Raw genomic sequence first — 21,638 nt, forward strand, 5'->3', positions numbered from 1 at the left:
TGTTATAGAAATACATTATTAATATACACTAATTATGTTGAGTATAAAATCAGACTATAAAATATTAGTATGGGACTACCACAAACGGCAGAGATCAAATTATTGTTCGGAAAGGAGAAATCAATTACAACAAAAATGTATGCAACAAGTAGTTTTATCCTGATTGCAAAAAAATAATTGAATACAAAATTCACACAAACGGACAGAACAAAAAAGTGCATGTTCGTGTAAATTGCTAACTAAAATAGAAAATCAATATTTTGTACCATATCACAGTACATGACCATTCACATGTGTTTACAATTCCTAGTGTCTCTCATCGAAAAAGTTTTGTAAGCGATTGATTAGACGAAATCACGCATAAATTATTTACACGTGCATGCGTAAAACAAATGAACTATTTCTTTCCGATCGATGCGATTAATTCCTCCACTTTAGCGATGTATTGCTCTTTTGCCGTTTCTTGTCCCATACCCTTTTTACCGTTCCAAGCGTCCCATTTCGCTTTTCCTTTAAAATCCAACATACCCGGTCTCTCTAAAAAGAAAAAAGTACTGTAATTTTACGCGAGTATGCGAAATGAATAATGGGTTGTATGCAAAAATGTCATGAAAACACACCCGTATTACAATCGCCGATAATGGATTGCTTGTACAAGGCGTACAACTCGAGCAAATCTTCATCTTCAGGTTGCGCAGCCAATTCCTTTATCGCTACGGCTGCGTCATTAAATTTCTAAGAATAGAAACGTGTTTTTACAATTACTCAAAGGGTCAATCTGGTCAATTTTTCATGTCATTTGGTGAATTGTTATTAAATTTAATAGAAATCATAAGCACATAGTTTGGATGATTAAATTTCTTGGAAAAAAAACATTAATGACAATTTAACACCAATTCTAAATAAAATACTTTATAAAATTTTCTTTTTCGATCCGTATTATAATTATATTTTATTAACGATTAATCGATCTAATCGAATTGATGGAATTTGCTTCAAGTAATATCACAATGTAATGTATATATCTTTGTACATACATGCATACATACATACATAATTAGACTATATGTAGTTAGATAGTGGCTGCGTTCCGATATTTGCTATCAGTATTGAAAATCTACAGTATATGTGACGTAAACTATAGATTTTCAGTATTGGCAATGGATATCGGAACGCAGCCAGTAGATCCCGATCTGCTGATATTTCAATTCTTTCGATTAATTTCGATTATTCTTTTAATATTAAATTCTTTCAATTATTCTTTGGATTAGCCTATTTACTCAAATTTGAATGTCCAAACTATCGAATGATTTAAATTTTATTATACAAAGAAATTCCCAATTGTAATAAACAGCTGATCAATTTAGATAACCAAGTAAGCTAGAATTTATGTAACTATTTTTGAATATTTCTCCCCAACAAAAAATATAACTATAAAAATATCATTATAAAGACTATTATTCAAACTAATTGATTTCTTTATCAAAAGTGGAAAATATTTAAGGATATTTAAGAATGTTACATCTCAAAGCATTTCTAAATAATAATTTTATAAATTATTCTATTGTTAGTTTGAATATCTGTATTTCAACACAATTCTTTTATTGGTGTAAAAATTTATTTTTTGTTTGTTCTTGATTTTTATGTATGTCGTACGTATTTATATCAAATAAGGAAGTACCATTAAGAACAAAATCAAATTATATATATGTAGTCATTGGTTAGAAAAAAATAAACCTACGAAGTCTACAGTTTTTCAAATTTCAATCATTTTTGTGCTGATTTGTGCTGAGTGCTTTCCAACACATTTACGGACGACGCACATTGAACACAGTCATAATAACAGTGGCTGCGTTCAGCAGAAAAAGCAGCTTTGCAACTGTTATAAAATTCTTTGACACAATTGATTCTTGTCTTTAGTTCCTGTCGGATCTAAATGTATAAACCAATCATAATTTAAAAGAATTTTACAACAGTTCCAAAGCTGTTTTTCTACTGAACGCAGTCATTATAAGGATGTCATCATGACTTTATTACTTATACGGGATGGAAATTCTCTAGCGATCGCGGACGCGCGTCTCTTCTTTTAATTTCTCCAGATGGATTTTCGACCCATAAAAAGGGTCACAGTACCACGTTTTAATTAGGTCAATGACCTTTAGCAAACTCTTGGGGAAGATGAATTTGCTATTTTCATAAGACGCACGTCTCGCTAGGCAGTCTTATTTCGCCTCGTACTGTCGCGCGCCTGTCGGTGTTTGGTGGTGGACTGAGTAAATCGGCTATTCTTTAAAAATTAATAACTCGTTAACCATTGCGAAAATTGCAAAAGTGTACAGGATTTTTTACTCGATTTGGTCCGTTCTACCTCTATGTAAGCGCTATGTTAAAAAATTTCAGCCACCGTGTAGGTATATATATACATATAAGCAGTGTTTACCATTATCTATATATAAAATTATCTAGAGGAAAAAATGGCTTTATTTTGTTTTTATCTAGATTATTAAATACATATTTTCATGTATATCTCTATCTCAAATAAAAGTATTATGTTTTTCAAATTGTCTAAATTAATATGAAGAATCGTGAAGTATTCTTAGTGTTCTTAGTTTCAACCTTCAAGTAACATCCTAACAGAATGTTTTTATGCACAAGGAATTGCACAGATAATAGTAGCACAATATAAAAATTCTCCCAAACTATAAATGGTTCAAAAACTTTTATGAACTTTTAAGAACTTTGTAAGTCATTATAATGTGAGTTATATATATTTTGTGAGTTATGTATATTTTTAACTTTGATTTTTATTTGTATATTGATAAATCAAAAGAACATTTTTTTGTCAGATTATAAAGAATTATTTGAAGAACACATGTAAAAATAATAAAGATTTATAAATCGATTTAAAACTAGAATATATTGTTTTTATATCTTAAATTAAGTGTTCTGCTCAACAGAAATTTTATCTTAAAACTAAATGTTCAAAAATTTAATAAACGTTTTCATACAAACAGCACTGAAGTTTTTCAGAAATATATTAAAAATATTTTAACTAAAAAAAATTCCATAAAAGTTGCAAAATATGTCTGCAATGTTTATAAAGTATCTCTGGACTAGCAAAAATATCCATAACTTGTACTTGAAATCTTTGCAAGAAAGTTGTTAAAAAGTTATTGAAAAAAATCTGTAACTTTTTTGAAAATTACCAAAAAATTATTGAAATCACTTTTTAAAATCACTGACCGGAATTACTTGAATATAATAAATTTAAATATTATTTTGGAAGTATTTTAACTTTATTTCTTATTAAAATACTAAATTTAAAGTACTTTAGAAAATATTTGTAGATAGAAATAATTTAAAATTTAAATTATTTCTATCTACATAAAATACAAATTTAAAGTCCATATTTAGAATTTAAAAATTTATCAACTTTTCTTTTAAAAAACTTGAATTAAACTTCTAAGTGAAAAAAAAACAAAGTTAAAGTTGCAGAAAATGCCATTTGTACACTAATTATCAACTATCAATCCATCAATACAAATTGCCATCTCATAGTCCAATTGTATACATATAATATCAATCTATTGCCTTAACATTATCACAGGTTATACATAAGCAAAGATAAGTTACAATAACAAAAATTAATTGTTATCAAAAAGTTACTTTTAATTATTTTCAAAGAGAAGTATTGATGTTATTTTGGAATTATTAATATTATGACGACTTTTTATGTTGCTTGGATGTTTCCAAACTTACTGCATATAGATCTTAGAAATTAACATTTGTTATAACATTTCATATGAGATTTTGCAAAATCCTTTCAAAGAATTGTTACACATGAAATGTGAAAGGTTGAAAGTGAAAACTTTCCGTAATAATAATCGGTGCTGTATGAGTCATAAAAACATAAACATTTTCTAAATGTATTCATTAAAAATAAATGGTCTGCTTGGGTACAAATAAACATGTGTTGTCTAATCTAAGCTTAGATTAGATCAGCTAACCTTTTTGCAGGACTACATTCAGAAATATTATCTGAGTAGTGTATTATTTTATTGTTGCTTAACATGGACAACAAGGCTAAAATGATATCTCGGATGTTTCCAAACGCAGTTCTGATTTAACTTAATCTATTTTAATCTCTACATCTATAAAAATAATGCTTAATCTATTCAATTTCTTCTTCCTTTTATCGGTTAATTATTAATTTTTAACTTTCCCAGCATTAATAGTTATTTTATAAAAATTATATATATGCGATGTTACTACACGCTTTTATAAAATAAAAATTCGGAAACAAATAATAAGAAATAACGATAAATTCGATATGCTACAATCGATCACATACCATAAAAAAACAATTAACACAAACGTCACTCCTGTAGTCTTGTTCTATCGATCAAACAACTAACATACCAAATTAACACTTTGAAAATGAGTGCGCAAATTTCAGTGCGGTAAACTCCATTTTCGCATGTAACATTATTTGAATAATAATTTTGTTAAAACAAAAATTTTCTTGTTATACTTACTTCGTCCAGCGACATAATGGAAAATATTTGGAGTTTTGGTCACAATCGTAATGCCACGAAAGAATGAGAGGTTACGGCACTCGCGTTAACGGATGCCGCGATAAAGAACAACTACATCATACATACGTGACCCTGTTCGTAACAGTATACGTGGTCTCTCTAGTCCAGTTTAAAGCGACGCGATTAATTTTTAATCGCGAACATTACTGACCTTTGATATAATTGAACACATCAATAAATGTCGATTTAATGTCTTTGTTTCTTTGGCTTATTTCATAATAACATTATATAGAAATTACAGAATATAAAATATATTTAATTCTTAGTAAATTATTTTCTTTAAATTATTCTCTTAATATATTTTCTAATAAACTATAATGAAACATTAAAATTATTAATTATTAATTTTAACAGATATATTAGCATATTTTTGTTTTATATCAATATAAAACGCTTTAATATTTTTTGCTTTATATCAATTTTTTATTTTGAAATTAAAATATTACGATATCATAGGCTGGTATTCATAGTCAAGTCTTATATTTAAGATCGTCTTAAGTACGGTCTTAAGATGCTATCAACCAATCACAGAGCCGTATTAACATCTTAAGACATTGGCCTAGTTTACATCGTGCATTTGATACGCGTATCAAATAGTAAATAACTAGTGAATGTGTTTAATCATTGGCTGATCAGCTTAAATTCACTACTTGATACGCGTATCAAATGCACGATGTAAACTAGGCCATTACTTGAGACGATCTTAAAATAAGATTCGACTATGGCTTAGTTTACATCGTGCATTTGATACGCGTATCAGGTACCATATTCGTATCAAATTCGTACTAAATATTTAGTACGCACGATGTAAACGCTGCCGGATCAATTTGGTACGAGCGTATCAAGTAGGAGTATCGTACTAAACTGATACGCGTACCAAGTGATACAAATGTCGATGTAAACGCATAAAACGCATTTTAGAGAGAATTTAGCAATTGAGCATAACCTCAGTGCTAAAATTTAAAAACCGGTGTGAAAATGTCTTAGTAGGAGACATCAACATGAATTAAATTTGTATTATATTTTTCACAGTACATGCTTAGTACATTCGATGTAAACGCGCCCGTACTAAGGCTTTGGTGCGCACCAAACTTAATACGCGTACTAAGGTTTTGACGATGTAAACTAAGCCTATGAATACCGGCCATAGACCTAGTTTACATCGAGCACTTGGTACGCGTATCAAATAGCTCTAGTTTACACCGAGCACTTGGTACGCGTATCAAGTAGTGAATTTAAGCTGGGGCTCGATTCTTGAATTCATTCGCAAGAAAACGTATGCGCAAATACCCGCTCTAACAGAAAAGTTGCAAGTTTATTGGTTGAAAGTTATACAATAGCCAATAAATTTTCAACTTTTCTGTAAGAACAGAATTTGCGAATACGTTTCTCTTGCGAATGAATTCAAGAATCGGGGCCCAGATCAGCCAATGATTAAACACATTCACTAGTTATTTACTATTTGATACGCGTACCAAGTGCTCGGTGTAAACTAGGTCATAGTAAATAACTAGTGAATGTGTTTAATCATTGGCTGATCAGCTGAAATTCACTACTTGATACGCGTACCAAGTGCTCGGTGTAAACTAGGTCTAATGCTAAAACTCCATGTCTGCGGTGAGCTCCGGCAAACGCATCTGTGACCAATCAGCAACCAGGCGCAGGTCGGGTTCCGGCAAGTCACAGCAAGCGCTTGAATTCTGATTGGTCACCGCATTGCGTTTGCCGGAGCTCACCGCATACATGGAGTTTTAGCATAAGCCTGATTTTGCTTCCAAAAGTGAGGCAAAAATCTATCAGAAATGTAGTACCAAATGGTGGCGCTGGCGACAGGGATATACCGGAAACTAGAGATACTATAACCAGAGAGAAACCTGAGAGCGGCCACCGCGGTCTTTTTCGTGCGACCGATATTTGACTAGCATCAGCGCCAAACGTGGATGTAAAGTCTGTTTTACATTAATCGCAAGCAGCTAGTTGCGACTTGCGACATCCAATAGGCGCTTAGTTTCTAGTTAAAGCTCGACATTTATTGGGTGTTGCAAATTACAACTGGCGACTGCAATTAATGTAGAACGGGCTTTACATCCACGTTTGGCGCTGATGCTAGTCAAATATTGGTCGCACGAAAAAAGCCGCGGTGGCCGCTCTCTTCTTCTCTGCTATAACAGAGATTCGCCAATGCGTTAACGATTTCTGATTGGCTCCCGTCGCTTGGGGTATAACCGAAAGTATGAGAGAGAAAGATAGATATAACTGACAGAGAAAGCCTAGCCGACCTAATCTGTCACCTGTCAAAAGAAAACAGAGTGTCTACGTGTCTACCAAATAGAATATAAAATCAGAGAAACCTGAGGTTGCACATATTTTTCTACGAGTCTAAATACAATGCTTAAATTATATTTATAATACATAATGTGTATATAAACATAATATGTATTTATATATATATAATAATATATAATTTCTTAATAATCAATTTATATTACTTAACCTTACATGGGAAAATTAATGAAATATGCCTAAACCTTTTTTTTAAATATATTGTGTTTTAATATTTATTTTGTTCACGATTATTAAATATCAATAACTACAAATAAAAATATATATATATTGTATTCTTGCATTTACAATCAAAATAAACCGCCATTGAAAACGTCATATCCGATATCCGGTTTTACCCCAAGACGGCACATTGGCGAATCTCTGTTATAGTATCTCTACTTGAGACGATCTTAAAATAAAAGACTATGGCTGGTATTCATAGTCAAATCTTATTTCAAGATCGTCTCAAGCAATATTTTAAGATGCTAATACAGCTCTGTGATTGGCTGATGGCATCTTAAGACAGTACTTAAGATGATCTTAAATATAAGATCCGACTATGAATACTGGCCTATGAATATCGATCTATAAGGTCTATGGCCGTAACCGACTGAATTAACCAAGCGTATTGCTCAATTTCTTACGGTGACAATTATAGAAATGTATATACGTACAATGATCTTTACAGAATCAAGAGTTGGCTCGCATTTTCACCACGATAAAAGTTATAGAATCAACCCCCTGGAATCAAAGCGCCATTAGCTTCCGAGGAATTTAGATAAAGTGAATAAATTGGAGTACGTTTGTACTCCAGTCTGCCGTTCGCATTCGCGCGTTCGAATGCCGCCATACGAAACACTGTTTTTTTTTTGCATCAAAGCAACTTTTTCCGTGCTGTTTATTTGCATCTTGAAGTAATTAATATGTTTACATATATTATTGACTTTGTATTAGTGGTATTTTGTTTAAAAATCGCTTTTAAATGGAATCATAAAAATATTTTAATTTTTTTTACTTTAATAATGTATTATTTTGTCTGTGCTCAATTAAAAATAAATATTTTGTACTATTTTGTAACAAAATAAAAACGATATACCGATTGTGTCTTTATTAATTTTTTTCCTTTTTCTAATTAAGCTATAGTTATTTTCAACTTTTATTTGTCAAAATAATATTATATTATAAAATCTAATTTTCGAAACTTGACACTGTTTGTTTTCGTTGTCTTATACTAGTCTGTGAATACGAATTTCGTAAATTACAAACTGTAGATCTTTTATATTATAATAAGCAAACATTGTTATGATGTGACAGCAAATTAACAATTTTTTTCCGTTTTTGGTAGAAACTCCACTCCACAAACTGGTAGCAATGCGTATTCTTTTATTCTGGAGAAGAATTTCCAAATTTATAAAATAAAAATAAAAAGATATTGCAATACAAAAATTACTGTCTTTTTGTTGGTAAAACATCAAACATCCCCTTAATATTTTTATCCGAATTTAAAATCTGTGACATATCCAGAATTGTTTTTTTTAATTAATTAAAAATTGACAAAATACAATAGATTAAAAAAACTAATTTTTAAAATATTTTCAAACTTTATTTAAAATAATTTTTAACGTTAATGTTAATTAATATTATTGTCAATTATACCATCGTTTTCATCATAAAGAAACAAAGCGATTCATATAGTACATACAATATTGATTTCAGTCCACCTATTCAATACAGAACGCTTGGGAAGGAATGGGGTACATTTATATTTCACTTTCAGAATTTGCTCTTTAAAATGTATGAAAAATATTCCTTTTTATATTCTATATAGATCCATCGAACATATCCTAAGGATGTTTCAAAAGATTTCCCTGGATATTTCATAGGATTTCCTTGGATTCTCCAGTGGCTAATATTCGGGTTATATATTATTTACTCTGCTTAAGGATGATTAAAGTTAAAATAAAATGTTTTCAGAATATCCTGCATGTATGTCCAGTTAAGATATCCTAAGAATATCCTTGTGCTGTTTGGACAATTAATGATGTAAACGTTTTTTTTCTTATTTCATAAAAATTTTTTTAAAGTTAGAAACTTATACTTCTTGTTTAGATTTTCCCTACAAACAAACCACAATTTATTTTTAGTTAATTTTACAAAAAAAAAAGAATTTTGCTTACGAACCTAATCACGAAGATAACAAAGTACGTAAAGAACTTGAAAATTTTCCGACACGAAGTATATAAAAAGTATTAAAAGAGTGTTTGAGAAAACGTAAATAGGTTACATAAACTGACTGCGAGAGTATTTAGTAAACAAGTTTATCATTAAGGCAACGTTAAGTAGCTTCGTAAAAACTTAATGCATTTGACCTTAATAACGTGAAGTTAAACGCAAATAAGAATTTTTAGAAATTTTTCACTAAAATGCCTTCTCTTAAATAAAAAACTTTCAGAAAGCCTTACATGTAAGCAAGATACAAAAAAATTAGTATTAAATCATTGTCTCACATAGAAGCAAAAATATAAAATCTTTAAAGAATTTTTATAAACAAATATAACTTGGTTACATAAAGAAATTGTATATAATTTTATTGAAAAAATTATATTTATTTTATTCAATAATAATTTTCATAAATTAAGAAAAAAAATATTAGAAAGGAAATATAAAAAAAAAATTTAATATTGTTATCAAAACATCAGTTATATTTCTGTTAGGCTACTTATAATTTATTATTATATTACTTTTTTATTATTATATTGAAATAAAAATACAATACTTGGCTGAAACTTAAGATTATCAAACAATTAAAAAAAATTTTTATATTTGCTCATATATGTATATAAAACAATGATTGTTGATTTAATGCTAATTCTTTTTTCTGTGTAATCGTATCCGCGTCGTGCGGCAGCCAATCACTGGAATTATGCCATTCGACAATTATATGTCAATCGATATAGCAAAGTTCAATATCATGCCAATAGATAAACACTTCTTTTCGATATCGAAAAAAAAAAACAAATTAAGCGCGTGCGCACACACGCACGCACGCACGCACACACACACACACACACACATCTTTGAACCTACATTGAGTTTTGCAATGTAACAGAGAGAAACAAATCGAATTGCAAAAATCAAACTGAATGTTTGAATCGATATAAATAGAATGAGAGTTATAAACGAGTCACATTTACTACCTCTGAGACATAGGATGTGCAACTATGCGATACGATTGCGTGAAATAGATGCGTATATACACAAACAACACTGTACATACATGCACGCGTGTCCTTGGATGCGTTTATTATGCGTCAAGCAATGGACACGTTTGTATGGTAATCCGAGATACAGATTGTATGTACATAATTATATACATAACGATCGAGGAAATTATAATATAGCTGCCATTGGAGTCATGCACTACGACTGTCATGCGATAATATGCTCATCAATAATTATGCGAATATATTCACTTTATGATCAGATGAGTGATAAATATATATAGTTTGGATTGGTAGCAGCGGATAAATCGTCCGTAATGATTTATGTGTTCCTCACACATACATACGACATTAAATAGATCAGAGAAACGTGTTTCATGGTCGCGTTACTTTATTATAGTTATCTTGTCATTCATATTGCACGCGGATAAACACGTACTTCTCGTTTAACGACGGAAATGCGATTCTTTACAAATTTAATGTAAAAAAAAGATCAGACTTGATTTTAAATTATTCTTATTCAACGTGGACAACTTTAACTAATTATAAAATGATAGACGTACGTGTTTCGTTATTGCTATCATCATCAATGCGGTGCACAGCTTTGTCATGACTTTTATTGTTAGTAAGAGAGTATACAAATCGAACATCGTTAATATAATAATAATTGCATTATTTATTAGTTATATTCACGCGCGAGTTTTTTAATAATATATATAATACGTAAATATTTACTTTGACCCGCTCTACTCCGATTTTGATGAAATTATAATCAATCGACGCGTTTTAGCATGAAACGAAAGAATCTGGAAGAAATAAGCGTCGGTTTTTTCTAAGCAAGTATTAGTCGTTAAATGATGACTTGGCAGGTTACGATATATATGTTATATCGACGAAATGTTGGGACTGAACATAGCCCAGCCTCGTGGTGGCCATATATGCGCATACAAAACGTGTGTTGCATATCGTATTTTTTGTTATCCGTGCGTCGATATGTGATCTCTTTAAATGTCTTGGGTTTTCACAAATTGACAAGTTAGCTAAGGTTAGATTAGGTTTGCAAAAGCAATGAAACGTCGGTCAATTTTATGAACGTTAACATATTATGCGTGTCGTAAGATGAGAGGCATAAGAGTATTGATATATGATCAAACGTGCTAAAATGCTACGATTTATACTATCTGTTAGAGAATAAGAACTGTGGAATAATGTTAATTGTACCAATTAAAAAAAAAATTTTTTCAACAGCTTATTTTTAAATAATTTTTTATTAATGTTTGTCTAGTAATGTTTCATCAAATTACAGAGCGTTTTAAAGAAAAAAAAATTGTAAAACTTTTTTGAAACTCTTTCCTTTCTTTAAGATACATTTTTGAAAACTTCTCTACAATTTTTTTTACTAAGATATTCAAATTTTCGAAAGATATGTGAAAAAATATCAAACTTAATATTTTAATGTTTTTTGAGCTGTAGTGTATGCATATTTTATTTAACTATGACGCGCACTTTGCGCGGAATATTTAGCTTTTTATCTTTTACTTTCTAAAAATAAATTGAAACTATAATTGTATAGATAACCATCTATATAAATTATTATTTCTTAACTCCGCGATGACTTCTTACGAAGTTAGCGCAGCAAAAGAACCAATCAACGTCGGAAAAGTAACAACAATGCACTTTGATAGATTCGAGTATCGACATGCCCTTTTTAGAAATGGATAAATAAAACAATAGATAGTAGATAAATCCTTTTGATTTTTTGTAGGTTTTAAATAAAATACGATTAAAAAAATTTACAATTGGAATTTATTAATCTGTCAATCCCATTTCGCAGATTATATGTGATAAATCAAATTCCTAAATAATTAAGCCTTGAGAGATTTTTATTGTTTTAATGACTCTCCAAACACATCGGACTCATTCTGTGAATCAGAATCATTGTAAGTTCTAATCAGTTGAGTCTAAAAAAATACAGTTTCTTAGCGTATATCAAACACATGGAATATTATATCATGTTATTCATTTTAATGACCATTCAATACGGATATAAATTTCATAGAAAAAAACTATCATGATTAAACTGACAAGATATTTGGTAAAGAAAATTTTAATGGAAGTAAATTTCTGGTTATTATCTGTCAATCAAATTTTTTGATATCCAAAACATCAAAACATCCCTTATATAAATGTAATACTGGACAATATTAAATTATTACTTATTTTGAGTATTAAAAGTAGTAACACTAGTTATTTTAATACTTAAAATAAGTATTAATTACTAGCTAATTTAATACTGTCCAGTATTACATTTTTATTAAAAATTTACATATAACTGTAAAGATTAAAATTTCTGATTGGATTTACAAAACTACTCAGAGAAAAATTTATAGTGGTGATAACTATAAAAGTGCCAATACAAATTTTATTATGGAATTAAGTCTGTATTCAGAACGTGCTTATAAAGATATTCTATCTTTAACATTTATTAGATGTAAAATAAGAATAGAATGAAAAAAAGCCTATTCCAAACACAGGCCTTAACAGCAGCTTTGCAATTGTGTAAAATTCAATACAATTGGTTTTTGCCCTTAGTTTCTGTTGGATTTAAATGTAATCTGTAAACATACTCAGATAACAATATTAAATATCACGCTTTGCTTTGTACCCTTAACTGCTTGATTACCATAGACAGGGTATCAATGTTTCCTTTGACCTTTCATAACTCTAAAAACTAGCCATTTTTATACCTAACGCCTACGAGGACTTTTGATCAGAATGTCATAAATTACAACATACATCAGTTTCAGCTAATTTGACTGTACTCCCTTTTCTATTTGTTTTGTGCAGAGTCGTTTGGGCCACACAATTTAACTAGCGTCCAACTTGAACAAGAAGCCAATAATTGTTATTAAATTGTTTAAATAACTCATTTTACACTTATTTTATAATTTGCAATATTAGAAACATTGAAGAGCATACGCATTATCCTTAGAGCTATAAATTTATCATATTCCTACTTATCAACATAAAAAAACTTTAAAATTAAATTTTAAAAAAGATTTAAGCAACAATTTTTCCTCTTAGGAAAGATTCTACGCACGAAAATAAACAAATGTTATTATATTTCAAATTAACTAATTTTTTAAATAATAAGTATTAGGCAATGAGTCAACAGGTTGAGCTAAAACAGTGTTATTCTATCAAAATTTATAATTTATTAACATAACTCAAACAATTAAAACGACTAAAAAATAAGTCAATAAATTATAAATTATGATAAGATAACACTGTTTTACTAGTAGTTTGTTTATTGACCCGTTTCTTAATATCTTAATTGCTTTGCATAACTGACCTCTATATATGGATTTATTTTAAATAATAACTATATATCATTTCGTATTATACTTCGATATATTTGCAACTGTAAAAGGAAAAATATTTAAAATCGCGAAAAATTATTTTATTTAAAACATGTATTTTCGCCAAATATTAATTTTCACAATGCATGGCATGTTTAACATAGTAATAAATTGTTCAATAAGTACATCGGTTTAGCGATACGATATGTAAAATATAATAGTAACTTGTATATTAATAATTTCAACACAAATTTAAAAGTTTAATTTAAAAATCAAGTATATTTATAATAATCTTTAATGTGGTACGTATTGCTTTATTTTAATACATCGTAACAGCGTATACAAAGTCTAATTTTCGATGTTTCAATGATAGCTCACAAATTTCGCGGAAATTTTAAACAGAGTTTCTTATCACTATAAATGTGAATTATTCAAATTTCAAATGAATATCATCTATATAACGCAGACCTTTAATAAATTTACAAAAACCAAGCGCATTATGGAAGTTTTTAAAAATCATAAAGATTTGTAGCTTAGAAAAACTATAGTAAGACATCAATTATCGGAACAAGTCGAAAAGCTAATGCATTCACTACAGATTATCCACAGAAAGTCTCAAGTAAAAAAAGAAAAACAAGCAAAATGTAAATAATGCATTAAATGAAATTTAATTTAAATAAATATCGTGAAAATCAAGATATAATAGAAATTCTTTATTTAGATATATTTAGACATTGGTTAAAAGAAAAAAAAATTATTCGGATTATCGATATCCAGATAATTGATGTTCACTATATACATAGGTATAAATATGTCGGTTCATCTAAATTAAGTACAACGCAAGTAATTTTAGCAAATCAACAAATGTAATCTAATTATCGTAAACATATATCATATAAATTTACCCAAGCTCGCAATTTTGTATTTTACTCGAAACCAAATAAAAGATAAATAGATGCGTTAAAAATTATTTATGTGCGTATCTACAAAAGATCGAGTCAAATAAATTATACAAAACACATTGAAACATTAATCGTGCAGCGTGTACATTTGTATGTGAGGAATGGAATTTATTCACCTCAGTTTGAGCCCAGATAATCACAGAAAAACCACCCACACTTTTCCGGATCATGTATATTTGACAATTCGCTTAATTTGTCAAATAAAACCACAATGAAAACGTATTCGCACGCAATTTCAATTCGTTTTAACTATAGAATAAATTTCCATAATAACAACGCATGGAAAGATGAAAACATAGCCATGTGGTATCGCAATGAAAAAGAATATCTTTAATCTGTATATTTAATCACGACTAGTTTTACGTATTATTATAGTAGAACTCCTCTATTCTGAAATCTTTCTTTAGTTCTTATTTTTGTTCCTACAGCATATAAAAATGCGTAGATGAAAATGATGCGTGCTCTATCTTCCACTTGCTTTCTCACTCTACATACGACCATGAGATCATTTAACGAATGCGCGGTGGCAGAATAGTGCTGGATGAGAATTCCAATTTACAGCGAGACAATTGCTTCGAAATTATCGTAAGCTATTCAAAGCTATCGCAAACGGATTTCAAAGAAACGCAAAAGTGAGTCATGCAGCCACATTTACATAAAAACAGAAACATACATATATTTATATATACGAAAATTAAAAATAAAAGTTAATGACTTTAATAGCGTATAGTTCACAAAGAGAAGAAAATTAAACTTAAACAATTTTGAATCTTTTTCTCAACATTTTATATATTTCCATTATTGACTTTACGGTTTTTTTTGCTATTTATTTCATGATATATTAAAATGTAATTTTTAAATTTTAATTAAATGTTAAATAAAAAACTTAACAAAATTTTTTTTAGCACCCACATTCACAATTCAAAATTTTACATTGTTAGTAATATTTAATAAAAAAAATTGTTTAAATGACTTGCTATCATACTTGTACATCAATAATAAAAAAAAATACTATCAAGAACTGTTTTAAGGAAGTTTGCGTGTCTGCCAAAATTTGAATAACAGCTCATAATGCAATATTAATTTCATGATTTATTATTATACTGTTATTACCGTTCATATAAGTATTTGTAATACATATGTATATACACTGTAAGTAAAAAATTTGAGGCCAAGAATCTATATGTTATTATTTTTAAAATTAGTTATATTGCTTAGAACGATTAGACTTTGTTTATTACATTTTGATATTATTAAATATTATTAATAATCAGTAAAAAATATAATAAGTAAAACTTGATCTCATCTTAAGCCTTCGGCACACGATACGATTTTTCATGCTAGATCGCATACGAGGCGTCTTACTACGAATCCTCTTGGTTTACGATTGATGACATAGACTGCATTCCAATATTTACTGTCAGTACTGAAAATCTACAGTATATGTGACGTAAACTATAGATTTTCAATACTGACAGTGAATATCGGAACGCAGCCATAATCATTCAAGCCAATCTAACCTATTTAAAAACCAGTAACACATAGATCCTTGGTTTTACATTTTTAAGATAGTATATGTGGTGCGGTAAAAATACTCAAATTTTATTACATTATTAAAAATCGCATTTTTCTTATTATTATTACCTATATTCAATTATCTGTGTGATTAATAATTATAGAAAAAATTAATTTGATATATGACAATATTATCGTAAGGCAATAAGTCGTAAAATATGTGCTCATATCTATGAAACATCTATATAATAATAAATTACAATGTACTTATTTTACCGCACATTTTTAATTAATTAATTATTTAAATATCTACAGGGTATCTTGTTATAAGATCAGCTCTTCAAGCAAGTAAAATTGATTAATCAGAATTTAAAAAAGTCCTCCCCGTTTTATGAGATTTTTATAATAATTTACAAAGATCTTCAAATAAGTGTGCCATCGGCGAATGCGCAAAGTGGAAGAGACAAGTTAGAGTTACATTCAGTTTAACCTGTTCTATCTATTCATAAAGCTGTTATATTACACTCAACATCTTAAAGAGCAAAACAATCCAATTTCAAAAATTTATTTCAGTTTTTGCGTTTCTAGTAATATTGGTGGTAATAATTAAAACAAAATTAAATACGATATATATTTGCCTTTCTTGAACTTATGAATAAAATTATATTTGATGCGTTGTAGAAAAATTAACTAAAATAGAAAAATGGAAATATTTATCTTTTCTTAAATATGACTGCTATTCCCACTGTTCGTATTTGGCATCATTTTTTGATTTCCATATAGACATTAATAGTCGAAGTAATTTATTTTAAATACAGAAAATTGTATTTAAAAAAATATGTATGTGTAAAAGGGAATGTAAAATTAAAGATAATAGAGTAGAGAGGTTCTACCATATAAATAAATAGTCTACACAAAAAACATTGCACCATATTGAGCATACTCAATGGAAATAATTATGTGTCAAACGTTTCTCTTATTGGTTGACGCGTCACATTTCGCATGCGAATCAATTCGGCCAATTTTATTTTTATCTCGTAAATATAAATTCTGATTTTCTATTTCATTTATCTATACATTTAACGAATTACATATCTGCGTCCACTCTTATTTCAATATTCTCGAATTTATCTTCATTAGTAAAGTACAAAATGTAGAAATTAATAATTTATTCGGTTTCCCGACAATTTTATATTACGTAAAATATAAAAAATAGAATCAATAAAAATGGATGAATTGATCCCCATAGTAAGTTTAAAACGCGCATCGCATATGTATAGAATAAAGATTCTTTTATCAGTACAAATCTTTCAAACGTGTTGATTAACTACAAAGTAAATTTTCGGTTCTGTAAATAATCAACACGTTTGAAAACTGTACCGTAAATAAAATAGTATCTTAAACTAGAGCTTCTCAAGTAAAAGAGAACATTGTTTAATAACTTGTAACTGATAATCCGTTGTATTTCAAGCTAATTACAAAATTCACTGTCAGTATGGAAAATCAATAATATACGTAACGTGAACTATAGATTTTCAGCACTGACATTAAAATTTGGAACGCAGCCTATGAAGAAAGTTATATTTTACATTATTTATTTTACATAAGTTCACTAATTATAGTAATAATAAAGGATTATATGTATATACCATAAATTGTTGAATTCATTTCCATATTAATAAAGTGCATAAATATTAAGTAACGTGAATGTTTCTGAAAAATACACTATTTAACTAAATATAGCAATGTTCAAGCTTTTATTTGAGAAATTCTATTCTAAACGAGGTGTTCCAAGCATCATTTTACAAAACAGTAGGACCCTTTTAATCTGGAACGATTAGAATTGAGCTCCCTTCATTCTGGAATTTCTTTTTAATCTTCACTCCTATTTTAATGAATTCATATACAAAATGAAAATGACATTGTGTTGATTCGCAAATGCTTTCTCAATTGACATATCGATCACATAGTGAATATTCAATGAGAGAGCATTCCATGAAGAATTCCAGTGTACGGAAGAACAATTGTTTCGAAACAAAGAATTTAGAAAATCTTTTTCGTATTACATAACGTTTTCTTTTGGACTGATACTTGTTGCACCGTTCGTCTTTCCTTTTTTTCTTTAACATAAAAATAATAAGAGGAAAAATGCATGCTGTAAAAATATAGAAAACAAAATTTTTATGGTGGATTATTGAAATATTCTGAAAATAAGTGTCCAAATTACTTTTTTACATACTGTAGTTTAGACTGTTATAAGTAGATTATTGATCATTAGTAGAGAAAAGTTGAGCAAAACATGTCCGTGGGTCCGTGCAATCATTCAAAATAACAGCAATTTTAAGTCCAATCAGAAATTTTCCTCAAATTGTAAAAACCAATACGTATTGGTCATATGTGGTTGTTCTTGGACCAATCAAAAAGTTCCAAATTAAAAATTAATGCCTAGCCACCATTATACACACAATGTGCGTTACATTTGTATTGCATTAGGGAAAAATGAACAATGCAAGAAATTCACTTGAAAAGGACAGACCTATACCTCGTAAATTTAAAATTCTAATTGATAAAAATTTTATCAAATTTTTTTCTTAAACCATGTCTTCGTAAAAAAATTGATATCCAATACGAATATAGTACAAGATCTTATTTGAAACTCAATATCATGTAATATTATCAATATTTTAATAATTTAGTAGGAAATTAAAATCATATCGAGACAAAATTTCCTTTCTAAAACAAAAAATCATTCCTTTACAGCCGATATTCAGAGTCGAATCTTATTTTAAGATCGTCTCAAATAATAAAATGGTCTTAAAATGCAAATACAACTCTGTGATTAGTTTATGACATCTTAAGACAGTACTTAAGACGATTTTAAATGTAAAATTCGAATATGATACTAGCCTATGTCTAGCTTCTTAGTCTAATCCGCAAAAATCTCTTTATCTTTGATTCAGTTAGAACTTATCAGTTTATCAAAAGATCAACTAACAATAAGAAAAAGGGTGGGGAGAGAAAAAAAGAGAGACCTACAAGAAGAAAGATGCGATGATTAGAACATCTCACACACGTGTACGGGCACTTATCAGTTACAAAAAAAAGAAAGAGGAGGGAACGCTGTCTCTATTTCTCCTCCTCACCGTCCTAGTTTGATACGTGCGTGCGTATGCGCGCATGCATTCAATTCACGCACGCACTCATGCACTCGCACGACGACGCGATTTCTTAATATTTGACTTTCGCCTTAACTTCCTCCGCGACGCCGCCCCACTTGAGCTTGTAAACACGCGAGCGCCACTGTATAAGGGGATCCAGGACAGCCTGAAGGAAAAGATACGGTCTCGTAATCTCGCTGAGCAACCACCCGCACACAAATTCGAGTTTGTTGAAAGGCAGCGGACCGTTTTGCACCACGCACAGCAGCGTCCAGTCGAACATGAACCACAGGAGTATATGCACTAGGTAAAAAACTAGGGAGTCCCATTCGAAGAGCACGCTAGCCGCCCAGGAGGCGAATCCACCCAGGACGAGGCACTCGCTCAGCGGCTCGAGGACGATGGTGGTGGGCAGCATTGCAACTCGCAACTTAGCCCACCGTCGCAATCGCGTCTGGAAGGTGTCGACCGCGCAGTGGCCGCTGTTCTGCAGCGCCGGCTGCGAGGAGACGGTGATGCGCCAGCCACGGTCGATGAGCGACTTGGCGTAAAAAAAGTCTTCCGCGAGGTACATGCCAAACGCCTTCAGGCCACCAACTTCGTCCAGCGTGGCCTTTCTCAGGAGGGCCGACATGCCGGTATGGCAGTTGATCCTGAGCATATCCGCGGCCAAGTACATCCGCGACTGCACCGTGCCGAAAAAGATTTTCTCGTAGACGGCAGCGAAGCCCTCGCGGTCGCAGGTAAACGGCATCTGGTGGACCAGCGCCACCTTGTCCGTCATATGCTGGACCATGTCGAGAAGAGTGTCCTCCTTCATACGTATGCCGCTGTCGCTGATCAGCACCAGCTCGTACTTGGCGGTCTCATACGCCGGCTGCATGTTGTTGATCTTTGGATTTACCCCGACCTTGCAGCCGCCGACGAAGATGGTCGCGTCGACCTCCGGGTACTTGTCCACGAGTTTGCGCACGAGCATCAGCACGGGATCGGACTCGTCCTCGACGCAGAAGAGCAGCTCGTATCGCGGATACTCCATGGTGAAGAAAGTCTCGAGGTTGCCGAAGAGATTCGGGTCGACCCCCATCAGCGGTTTGATCACCGACACCCCCGGTAACGGCGTCTCATAGCTCGGCGGCTGGTTTGTCTTCCGATGCAGCTTCCAGCGACCGGCGATCAACGCCAGCACGTGCACCACCCACATGCCCGACCAGAATATCATGAAAAATACCGCAAACCCGTATAGAGTATATAACATGGAGTTCATTTTCCGAAAGAAAAGAGAGAGAAAGAGAGAGAGAGAGCGAGAGAAGGAAAGCGAGGGCTGGCTTGCTGGCTTTAGGTCACCCGTACGACGTGCAATCCAGCGTCCACGGCGACACCACCACCACCACCACCACCACCCCCTTCCTCCCTTCTGCCTGGCTTCTTCCTTTCCGCTATTTCTCGCCTCCGCGACCGGGCACCTTCGTCGTGCGGACGCATCACGTGGCTGGTATAGTCCTCACCTAGCGCGTCCTCGAGCAACGCGCTCTAATGATCGAGGGGCAACAGCATCGCTGTCATCGTTTCCTCAGCGCGGTGACGGCGGCGGCGGCGGCGGCGGCGGCGACGACGGCGACGGCGACCACGACGGCGACGACGGCAACGCATTCACGCCTGAACTAGCTCCCTCGAACGGCGGCGACGATCTTCGCCACGAGCCTCCGGTGACGGTGATGATGACGGCGACGATGAGCACGTCAACTGTGCGAACCGTCTGTGGCGAGACTGTCGCGACTCGACGTACTTCCTTGCTCTCTTCTTGCGATGTGGAATTCTCTTCTCCGTTCTCGAGAGGCGAGAAACCGAACGACAGAGACCGAACCGCGATCGGATCGCATCGTCTTCACCGTCAGCCTCGCGGACCTTACGCGGTCGACCACTCAACCACCACCACCACCACCACCACCACGACGACGACGTGCCACCGTCTCCTTCACCGGTCACCTCGAGTTCGTCACTGTTTCCCGGAATGATCGTACTTCGAGCTAACATTGACACTCTTCCTTTCTATTAACAATCGCGCGTACGCTGCAGTACGCTACAGTAATAAATTGCATTCGCGCACTGTCGTACCGCCCGACAACCGCACACCGAACCGGCTGACGGCCTCGGGACGCTTGAATCGAACTCGGCAGTTGTCTCGCTCGCAGTTTATCGTACCTCGTCGCGCCTTTTGTCACGCAAATCGAACGAGTGAGTGAGTGAGTGAGAGAGAGAGGAGAGGAGAGGAGAAAGAGACGGCGATTTTTGGAGGGAGGGGAGGGATGAGACACGGAACGATTTGTCTCACCGCGGAATGCTTCCCGGCGTGACGCGCGCAGTGACGCATCCCATCGACCATCCCTTCTTTCCTCTATTCTCTTTTCACTCATATACGGCGAGTGTGCATGCGTGCGCGCGTGCGTGCGTGCGTGCGCGCGCGCGCGTGTGTGTGTGTGTGTGTAATACGCATATATTG

General features: G+C 32.3%; 2 protein-coding genes across 3 annotated transcripts; both read right to left on the bottom strand.

Moving 5' to 3' along the window:
* Positions 1-138: 138 nt before the first annotated feature.
* On the bottom strand, positions 139-4,717 carry LOC105828456 (putative acyl-CoA-binding protein). Its single transcript, XM_012666786.3, has 3 exons — positions 4,536-4,717; positions 621-735; positions 139-537 (listed from the first exon to the last, which is right to left on the bottom strand). The coding sequence occupies exons 1-3, from the start codon at positions 4,548-4,550 to the stop codon at positions 398-400; spliced, it is 270 nt and encodes an 89-aa protein (XP_012522240.1). The 5' UTR covers positions 4,551-4,717; the 3' UTR covers positions 139-397.
* An 8,879-nt stretch (positions 4,718-13,596) lies between these two features.
* LOC105840411 (ceramide glucosyltransferase) lies at positions 13,597-20,727 on the bottom strand. 2 transcript variants are annotated; one of them, XM_036284680.1, is made up of 2 exons: positions 20,644-20,727; positions 13,597-20,346 (listed from the first exon to the last, which is right to left on the bottom strand). In XM_036284680.1, exon 2 carries the CDS (start codon positions 20,337-20,339, stop codon positions 19,206-19,208), a length of 1,134 nt encoding a protein of 377 aa, XP_036140573.1. In that variant the 5' UTR covers positions 20,340-20,346; positions 20,644-20,727; the 3' UTR covers positions 13,597-19,205. The 2 variants fall into 2 exon arrangements, with proteins under 2 accessions (XP_036140573.1, XP_012542784.1); XM_012687330.3 differs by lacking the exon at positions 20,644-20,727 and having other exon boundaries at positions 13,597-20,461.
* Positions 20,728-21,638: the final 911 nt, after the last annotated feature.

Source organism: Monomorium pharaonis, chromosome 3 (assembly GCF_013373865.1).
Source record: "Monomorium pharaonis isolate MP-MQ-018 chromosome 3, ASM1337386v2, whole genome shotgun sequence".
In the NCBI taxonomy this organism is placed as follows: domain Eukaryota; kingdom Metazoa; phylum Arthropoda; class Insecta; order Hymenoptera; family Formicidae; genus Monomorium; species Monomorium pharaonis.